Raw genomic sequence first — 10,234 nt, forward strand, 5'->3', positions numbered from 1 at the left:
GGATCTAGATATAAAAAAAATTAGATGATTAAAGAATAAGATGTTTTTAATTTATGTGACCCCTAAGTTACTTACGCAATATAATAAGGAACAATCGAGGTATAATATTCAATTCTAATGTATTTAATTAAATAAATCATATTGAGATTATTTTCCTTTCCTATATATTTTTTAATCAATCTCATCAAAAGATAGCAGTTATTTATGTCTTAACGAATCATTCTACTATTAAGTCATTGCTATAAAAGTTATGCCAACTGGTATGCCAGGTGTTTCGCACAATTTTTGAGCGTACGCATCGTGGAAGAGTCCGGCATAACACGTCATATGTAAGGCGATTTTCTTCCATTAATTCAAAAGAAAATGATGCTATGCGGTCGAGACATGATAATGCAACAATTTCCAAGGTTCTTTAGGAATGATCAATCAGGATGATGGTGGTGATGAAGATCGTTTTCCTTGGTCGCGAGAAGATTGTGATTATGAGGACAAACTCGATAAGGTCACGGTCTCCAAGGAGCCTTGGAAAGGAGTGATTAGGTGGTAACAAACCTTCGGGTAGCCTCTTCTTGTAGTGATTGAAGGGGATTGTTTTCCTTGGTAGTGAGAAGATCATGATCATTGGGAACCAGATATGGGTAACGGTCTCTAGGGAGTCTTGGAAATGGTGATCTAGATAGTGATGAAGCTCCAGGTAGCCTTTTTCTCTTTGTGGTGTCCTTTCCCTTGATTAGGTGAAGAGAAAATATGAGAAATATAGGATGTTGTATCTTTATGGCATAGTTTTATTTGGAAAAACAAATTGTAACCGTGTTGTTCAAGCAGGAGCGTCAACAAGTTGTTCAAGCAACTTAAGGTCATGGCAATTGCAACTTTTCCTCATGCGGAATCAAGTAACTAACTGATGTAGTTAGTTACCTGATTTTCTTGGGATCATGGTCTCGGATTTGGTGGATCTGTTTGAGTTGACTTTCCGCGTGAGATTCAGAACCAAACTATACATATCACACATAGGGTTTGTATTTTGGTCGGTTATTTTGTTTCTCTGCTTGGCATATACACATCGCCATAGTTCTTTGCTTGTCTCTCTACTTGTTCAGAGATCTTCATCGACAACCAACCTAGAACAACTCACAGCTTTTATACCGTCGTATAGAGTGTGAGATCATGTGTTGCATCAACGTGCTATGAATCTTCGGGAGAAGATAAGGTAAAGCATAGAGAGGGAGTCTCTAGCTCCGATGGGAGCTTGGATCCATATCCATTGGAGATAACCAAATGAGAGAGGTGTTTGTGAATGGAAGCTTTGTCAAACTTAATATTCCTATAACCTTGCTTGATTGATTATAGTGGATTGCTTTTACTTGGACGTATCAGTCCCCCGGAGTAGGTTGTTTATACGGAACATGGTTATCAATTGTGGTGTGTTCTTTATTTCTTTCTATTTGATTGTTTGCTTGTTTATCATCTTGATTAATGTGCTTAAAATAATCAGTTGTTCAATAACTTTGTCAACCTAAATATTGAACAACTATCTTAACTACGTTACGTAATTTCAATTAGTATCAGAGCGGGTCACTCTATCTGCCTGAGTGCTATCTGGGTTAATTACTAACGTGTCTTGTTTTAAGATGAACACAAAAGAAGGAGATAACATTGGCCAACCACCTCTGCTGGAAGGATATAATCATGCATACTGGAAAGCTCAAATGAAGGCGTTTCTCAAAGTTATTAATGAATGTGCTTGTCAGGTTGTTGAAAAGGGGTGGAAGGCTCCTACTATTGTAGTTGGAGGAACTACTGTGGATCTTTTGGTTGACAAGTGGTCAGATGATCATCATAAAACTATAAATGGCAACTCTAAATCCATGAGTGCCATATTCTCTGCTACTGATGAGAACATCTTCAAGCTGATCTCAAACTGTGAGGTTGCTAAGAGGCATGAGATATTATGATTGTTGCTTTTGAAGGTACTCAAAAGGTTCGAGAACAGCGCCTTCGTCAACTCACTACTCATTTTTAGAATATTGTTGTGAAAGATGAGGAGACAATCTCATAGTACAGCACCAAAATCTATGATATCTCCAATAACTCTATTTCTCTGGGTGAACAAATTGACAATGCCAAACTTGTGCGTAAGGTTCTTAGAACTCTTCCTGAGAAATTTGTTATGAAAGTTCTAGTTGTGGAAGAAACTCATGACTTGAAGACGATGAAGCTTGATGAACTCTTAGGATCTCTCAGAACCTATGAGATGAACCTTAAAGGGAAAGAGAATGAGCCTGAAAAGAAGACCAAAGGAATTGCCTTGAAAGCGGAAGATGAGAAGGATTTCATTGAACAGATTACATATCTTGCCAAGAACTTTGGAAGGTTTATGAGAAAGATGAATCAACAAGGGCAACATTCTTCATCGAATCCACAGAACAAAAGAGAATAGAATTTGCAGAAAAAGAACCGGTTTTGTGAAGGAAGCAACAACAACAGACGATATAAGTCTTAACATTATTCAATGCCAAGAGTGTGAAGGATTTGGCCATATTGCTGCTTAGTGTGCCAACACGTTGAAAAAGAATAACAAGTGTTATGAAGCTAACTGAAGTAACAGCGATTCTGAGTCCACCAAAGCAGATGAAGAAGTTAATCTCATGGCCTTCAATGTTGTGACGGATGAGAAGGCTGAGAACAGCTCGAGCAAGAAGCTGGTTGAACATCATCTTGATGAGTGGAGCAGTGACGACGATGTTGGAGTCACCGAGGAAGATATTATGAAGAATTACTATCTTCTGAATGAGAAGTGACTTGTTGTGATTGCACATAACAAGATTTTGAACCAGAACATCACTAGTCTAAAACTTGAGAAGAGTGATCTGGAGAAGAGGATTCTCGAGCTCTCTAATGAGAATAACGAGTTGAATAGTGCTATCATAGACTTGAAAGTAAAAGTAAAAGGAAAACAGAAGGCACACTTGGAGTTGAACCAACTAAAGAAGAATGTAAAGATGCTTAATTCATGATCTAGTGATTTGGACTCCATCCTGACTACTCAGAGAAGAAGTGGAAAAAGAAAAGGAATTGGCTTCTAAAGAGGTTCTTCTCAAACTACCACCAAGTTTGTTAAGGACAATGGAAAACGGTCTGATTATGGGTCTATGAAGTTGTTCAACCAAGTCTATGTACCTTCCACTCATACCAACTCTAGACGCAAGAAGAGGTGGATCTGTCATTACTGCAATCGCCTTCGTCCATCACTCATATCGTCAAGAGTGGAGAATCAAGCAGAATGTTTGTTTTTTAGCTTTCACTTCTACTTGCCATGTTAAAGAAGAAAGCTGGTATTTCGACAGCGGGTGTTCTGGTCACAAGAGTGGTGATAAATGATCTCTCACACATATGAAGAGCAGAAGGACTCAGTCTATGACTTCCGGAGATGGTGGGAAATGTAAAGTTGTTGCTAAGGTAATCCTTAATCGGAAAGGAGTACCTCAGTTAGAAGATGTGCTTCATGTTGATGGATTGAAAGCTAACTTGTTGAGCGTTAGTCAATTGTGTTACAAATATCATCGTGTGGAATTCACCAATGAAGGATGTCGTGTCTTTGACAAGAAAGATATATGTGTTATGACAGGAATGAGATTGTCTAACAACTGTTATCTTCTAGGAGAAGGTGGAACAACTTCTCGCACAAGAAGTATGGTCAGCAAATACGACGAGATGAGTCTATGGCATAGAAGATTAGGGCATCAGAATTATAAGAATATGAAGAAAATCATTGCTGGTGGAATTGTTAGAGGAATCCTTGAACTCAAAGGAGACCTCAATATTGTTTGTGGAGATTCCCAGATTGGGAGACAAACTAAGAATGCTCACAAAATTATTTCTCATATTAACACTACCAGGCCTCTTGAGCTCATGCACATGAACTTGATGGGACCATTTGAAGTGGAAAGAATCGGTGGTAAGAAGTATGTTTTTTTTTCTGTGTAGATGATTACTCACGATATTCTTTGGTTGCTTTTCTCAGAGAAAAATCAGATGCAGTCACGGCCTTCATCACTCTGTGTACAAGACTTCAGAGAGAAAAAGGTACTGGCATATCCATTGTCCGAGGTGACCATGGAAGGGAATTTGAGAACAAATCCTTCTTTAAATACTGTGATTCTCAGGTTCAATCATTGGTACTCATCTCCTATCACTTCAGAGCAGAATGGAGTTGTTGAGCGCATGAATAGAACTCTCATGGAAATGGCCAGAGTTGTGATCCATGCTAAGGAAATGTCCTTGAAATTCTGGGGAGAAGCCATAAATACTGCTTGCTACATCATCAAGAGTGTATATTCATACAGGTACTGAGAAAACCTGTTATGAGATTTGGAAAGGCAAGAAGCCCACAATCAAATACTTCCATGTCTTTGCAAGTGAGTGATACATCTCCAATGACAGGGAGTACAGGCAGAAGCTCGATCCCAAGAATGATAAGGGAATCTTTCTTGGCTATTCCACTAATAGTCGTACCTATAGAGTCTTCAACAATCACACTCACTATGTCATGGAGTCTGTCAATGTGACGATCAAAGATGTACAAGATGACAGCACTCTTGATGAAGATGTTCTTTATGTCCCTTAAGATGTCCAAGAAGTTTCTCAAACAGGGACTTGCAATTCTTCAAGATAAATTTATTGGCTCATCTGATGATGAATCTGTTCAGGACTTTAGTGAGAAGCAAATATCCACTAGACTTCCAAGCACTCTTATCCTTCAACCTTCTTCAAGAGTTCAAAAGAATCATCCTATATCATCCATTATTGGTGATCCACATGAAGGCAGAAAAACTAGAGATAAGCCTATTCTCAACTATAGAGATATGATTAACCACTCTTGTTTTATATCCTGTATTGAGCCAAAAAAATATTAAAGAGGCTATCGTTGATGAATATTTGATAACGGCTATACATGAAGAATTTGGTGAGTTTGAACGAAATGATGTCTGGGATCTGGTTCCTTGTCCCAAAGATGTCAATGAAATATGCACAAAGTGGATCTTTAAGAACAATTTTGACGACAAAGGCAGCATTTCCAGAAACAAAGCTCGCCTTGTTGCTCAAGGTACTCTCAAATTGAAGGTGTGGATAAGAGACCTTCGCCCTTGTTGCCAGATTGGAAGCAATTCGCCTTCTACTTGCTCTTGCTCGTAATATGAGGTACATACTTCATCAAATGGATGTCAAGAGTGCGTTCTGGAATGGTTTTCTCAATGAAGAAGTCTATGTTGCTCAACCCAAGGGTTTTGAAGATCCTCACCGGCCGGACTGTGTTTACAAACAGAAGAAGGTTCTGTATGGCTTGAAGCAGGCACAAGGGCTTGGTATGAAAGGTTGACTGTGTTTTTGAACGATCATGAGGGGAAGTAGACAAAAACTTTTTGTCAAACCCACAAGGTTAGACTTCATAATTTCTCAAATCTATGTTGACGATATTGTCTTTGGTTCTAGTTCTCAGAAGTTGGTTGAACAGGTGCGACTAGTCGCACCTAAAAAAGTTAATAGGTGCAACTAGTCGCACCTGAAAGTAAAAAAAAATCTAAAAATTAATTCCACGTCAGACAAATGGAAAAAATGAGGGGGAGAAGTTGAGCGCCGAATTTTTTTTAGACTTTCAGGTGCGACTAGTCGCACCTGAAAGTTTTTAAAACTATTGGGTGCGACTAGTCGCACCTGATGCCCAATTAGGTGCGACTTTTAGGTGCGACAAGTCGCACCTAATGCCCTTCCGCACCAGAAAGGCTTATTTGTAGTAGTGAGGCTCAGTTCCAAGACGTGCTTTCATCAACTGTGATCAAGTGAGTGCAGACCATCGACTATTCAATGACTACTTTTCAAAACCCCGATGTATGATGAAGCCATGTTCCGTCGGAGATACCGGATGTCTCGCTCATTATTCCTCCGCATAAAAGATGTTGTTCAAGGTCATGACAACTACTTTGAGCAACGGGTGGATCACGCCGGCAAACTTGGTTTGTCACCCCTTCAAAAGATAACAGCTGCATTTCGGATGTTGGCATACGGTGTTCCGGCAGATACCACAGACGAGTACGTCAAAATAGGAGAGGCAACATCGATTGAAAGTATGAAGAAGTTTTTTCGGGCAATCGTTGAGGTATTTTATGAGCAATATTTAAGATCACCAACAACTAATGATATTGCTAGACTTCTGCATGTTGGTCAACAACGTGGTTTTCCATGAATGTTAGGAAGTTTAGATTGTATGCATTCGAAGTGGAAAAAGTATCCCACTGGATGGGCCGGACAATACACTGGTCCAATGGAAAGCCTACTATTATACTTGAAGCTGTAGCAGATTATGATCTTTGGATATGGCATGCTTATTTTGGCACGCCAGGGAGCAACAATGATATCAGTGTGCTAGATTCTTCCCATTTATTTTCCAATCTCTCTCAAGGTATCGCTCCTCCTGCCTATTATGTCATACAAGGAATATAGTATAATATGGGTTACTATTTGGCTGATAGTATATATCCAAAATGGTCAACCATCGTGCAAACTATTCGAGAGCCGCGTGGCAAAAAAAAAGTATTTTGCAATGAAGCAAAAAGTGTGCAGAAAAGACGTAGAACACGCATCGGGGTTCTCCAACAACGATTTGAAATTTTTGCGGGACCGACATGATTTTGGAGAAAAGACGTCTTACAAGATATAATGACTGCATGCATAATTATGCATAACATGATAATTGAAGATGAACGAGATCTTAGTGCTCCAATAGGAGTTGCGAGAGAAACACCACCAGCGAATGTTGAAATGGTGGGGGATGATAGCACACGATTTGAGCAATTCATTACTCTTTATAGACAAATAAGAGATAAAGATGCACACATCGCACTCGGATTGCATTGATTGAGCACTTGTGGGAAGAATATTCTAATTCCGAGTCATAATTGTTTGTGTTAAAGTTACTTTTATTTGTTGTGTTGTAGTTTGTTTTACTTTATTTTAATTGAGTTGTGTTGTAATTTTTTATTATAATTGTGTTTTGTTGTATTTTATTTTTTGTGTTGAGACTTTTATTAAATAAAATTTTATTTTATTTAATGTGTCTTTATATTTATGATTATAATTAATTTATAGAGTAATATTTTACTCAGTATCATAATTCTTTATTTAATTAGTAATAATAAAAAAAAATACAGGGGTATAAGTATAAATAAGAGATAAAGGGAGATAAAAATAGAGTGAAAAATGGAGTAGGAAATAGAGTTCGGTTGGAAAAAAAAATCACTGTTTACTGAAAAATAAAGTGAGAAATAGAGTGATCGGTTGGAGATGATCAAAATATATTAGTTGCCAAATATTTTCTTACTGTTTCTATAATAAGAAATTGACATGCTTTATTGGTTCCATTTTTTATAAACTGCTAATCAGCTTTATTCATATAAAGTCGAAAAATAATTAGTTTCGAACCTTTGTACGATTTTCATATTATATTTTGTAAACGTATCACAAACTAAATTGAATATTTAGTTTGTTTGTTTTTTATATAGAGACGTTATTAATTTATTATGTTATTTAACATAATATTTTGAATACATCATATTTTTCAATAACTTACTAATAAGAAAATACATCAAGTAATCCACAGCAACACACTGGCATATATATATATATATATATATATATATATATATATATATATATATATATATATTATATGTGTGTGTGCGCGCGCGTGTGTGTACATATATACGTATGTAGCATCAGATTTACATTCACGTTAAGGTATGCTCTTTTTGTCTCTCTTATATTTGTACGTAAGCGATTAGGATGGGCGTCTTAAATAAAAATCAGTGCCTACCTATCAAAAAAATAAAAATAGAAATTTTTTTACCTCTTTCACTTTACACAATTAAATATATATCGAAAATTGTCAGCAGCTCGAAAAACAATCACGTTCGAAGTTTGAAGTTGAACGGTATATTTTGGTTGAATATTCAAATATCAGGAATGCTAGCTATTGCGATTTAACGTGGAGAGCCATTTTTTAACCAAATTCTTAGGACTAGGAGGCAAAATAAGATGCCTTATTTTTTCATATACCTATTTTTAATTTATGAAAGATCAAATAGTTTGTCTATCTTGTCATGCTTTAGAATTATTCATCTTATCAAATTGAGTGAATGTATGGTCTTATTAAATCCCATCTTCTGACAACGACAGGAAATTAAATCTTCTATTCAAGAGAATAGAAACAACAATTTTAATACACTGAGAAATAAAAATAAAAATATAGTTTTTATTTGTTTAAATACCATCTAAAAGTTCTATTATTTTATTATCTCCTAAACGAATGTTTTAAGTCAAAAGAAGAATGGAGGCCATAAGATACGTCAATTCATAGTTGGTCGTAAAGAGGACTCCTTTTAGAAAAATAATCAAGTTCTTTTTACAAAATGACATCTACTCAATTATTAGTTCTTTAATATTATACAGTTACGAAGTTTGGCTCTCACCATTTCCTGCATTATAGCTTTTATACACTTCAATTTTAAGGCAAAACATCCCTCAATTACAACAACTTGATGATATTAGCTCATACTAAGTTAATCAGAGAAGTTACCTCAACTACCGATTATTTTAATTTTAATCCAAATAATACCGTCTAAGTACTTTAGTTTAAAAAATACTAAGAATTCCCTCTTTTTCCCTTGTGCTTCTATTTTTGGTACTTTATTTGTTTTTTTAATTTCTTCAAAATGAAATAGATACATTACTGAATTATTTCTATGGACAATTGCTTTAATTTACTTCTTAAATTGTTTACATTTACTGAATATATATATTTCCATTTATTCAAATTATTTTCATTTTGACAACTTATTATCTTTAGTTAAATTATTCAAATTTTTACTTTGTTTACATCACGACGCATTCTTCAAATACGTCAAAATTTCATAACTTTTGAGTAATAATTAGCGCTAATAATAGTGGTGACTAGTTTGGTTTAGTGGTGACCTCACACATATTTCGGTTGAGGGGGCTTGGGTTCGAGCCTCATGGGTTACAAAAATGCATACATCTTTATAAGTGGATGATTTGTACACTTTCAACTTAATGTCACTGATTTTACTAAATCATGAAATCTTGGCCTATGATGTCATAATGTCACTTCTCACCCAAAAAAAAAAGCTAACAAATAAATATAATATATAATTTTAAAATAAAAAAAATGAATACATCAAATCGTCCAAAACATGAGTAAACTTGGTGTTCTTATAATTTTAAACTTAGTATTTTTGGAATTTCAATCAGTACTACAAATGTCGGATATCCTAACGGGGCTTCCACAACGGTAAGCTCTCCCGTTGTGGAACCTATATGATTCCACAACGGTAGATTTTTTCGTTGTTGAATCATATAGGTTCCACAACGGGAATACTCTTCCATTGCGAAATAAAAAAAAAATTGAAATTCCACAATGAGAAATGATCCCGTTGTTGAATTTCGCCGCCGCGGCGTACTCTTTTCGCTGCGGCGAAACATTTCCACAACGCCAAAGATATCCCAATGTTGAAAGGTGTTCCCTAAAAATTTTTCCGTCGTCAAATTTGTGCTTGACTGTGGAGAAACACTTCCACAACGAGAGAGTTTTTCCATTGTGGAAGTATTTCGCTGCGGCCAAGCACAAATTTGGCCGCGGCGAAAACGCGTAAAAATATTAGGGTTCGAGTATAAAAGCCTTTTTTTCATTTTTTTCTTTCATTTTTCCAAACCCACTCGACCCAAACCCTCATTCCGACCCAGTCTGTGCACAGCTCGCCGCCGCCAAAGTCCGCCGCTCATCTCGCCGCCGCCAAAATCCGCCGCTCATCTCGCCGCCGCTAAAATCCGCCGCTCATCTCGCCGCCGCGAAATCCCGCCCCTCATTTCGCCGCCATAAATCTTCTCTCTCGGTCCGCGCCTCTCTCTCTCGGTCCGCATCCTTTGCTCTCTCCCACCGAATTCTTTCATCGAGGTATGTTCTTGTAACTCATTTTCATGAAATATTTGTATTATTTGTATGATTTTTTGTAATTGGAACTAATAGAGAAAAGTAGTTCGAAATTAGGGTTTTTGTTTAATTTTTTAGGCCGAAATCAGGTTGAAGAGAATTTTTTTTTTTTAAATTATTGTCAATTTAGTTCGGATTTGACATATTATTTTGGTATAATGTGTTTGAATA

The 10,234-nt window shown here is 36.5% G+C and overlaps 1 protein-coding gene across 1 annotated transcript; it reads left to right on the plus strand.

The window, feature by feature from the left end:
* The first annotated feature begins 5,887 nt into the window (after window positions 1–5,887).
* On the plus strand, window positions 5,888–6,355 carry LOC149404711 (uncharacterized). The gene is made up of 2 exons (XM_089607645.1): window positions 5,888–6,125; window positions 6,252–6,355. Exons 1-2 carry the CDS (start codon window positions 5,888–5,890, stop codon window positions 6,353–6,355), a joined length of 342 nt encoding a protein of 113 aa, XP_089463771.1.
* Window positions 6,356–10,234: the final 3,879 nt, after the last annotated feature.

This window comes from Urtica dioica, chromosome 2 (genome assembly GCF_054948205.1).
Source record: "Urtica dioica subsp. dioica isolate 48M chromosome 2, U.dioica_male_clone48M_v1_H2, whole genome shotgun sequence".
Taxonomy (NCBI): domain Eukaryota; kingdom Viridiplantae; phylum Streptophyta; class Magnoliopsida; order Rosales; family Urticaceae; genus Urtica; species Urtica dioica.

Excerpts from the sequence above, each read along its gene's own strand:
- LOC149404711 (XM_089607645.1), top strand. The coding sequence starts at position 5,888 with ATGTATGATGAAGCCATGTTCCGTCGGAGATACCGGATGTCTCGCTCA. Across the intron at positions 6,126-6,251 it reads AGAGGCAACATCGATTGAAA|GAAGTTTAGATTGTATGCAT; the intron begins GTATGAAGAAGT and ends CATGAATGTTAG.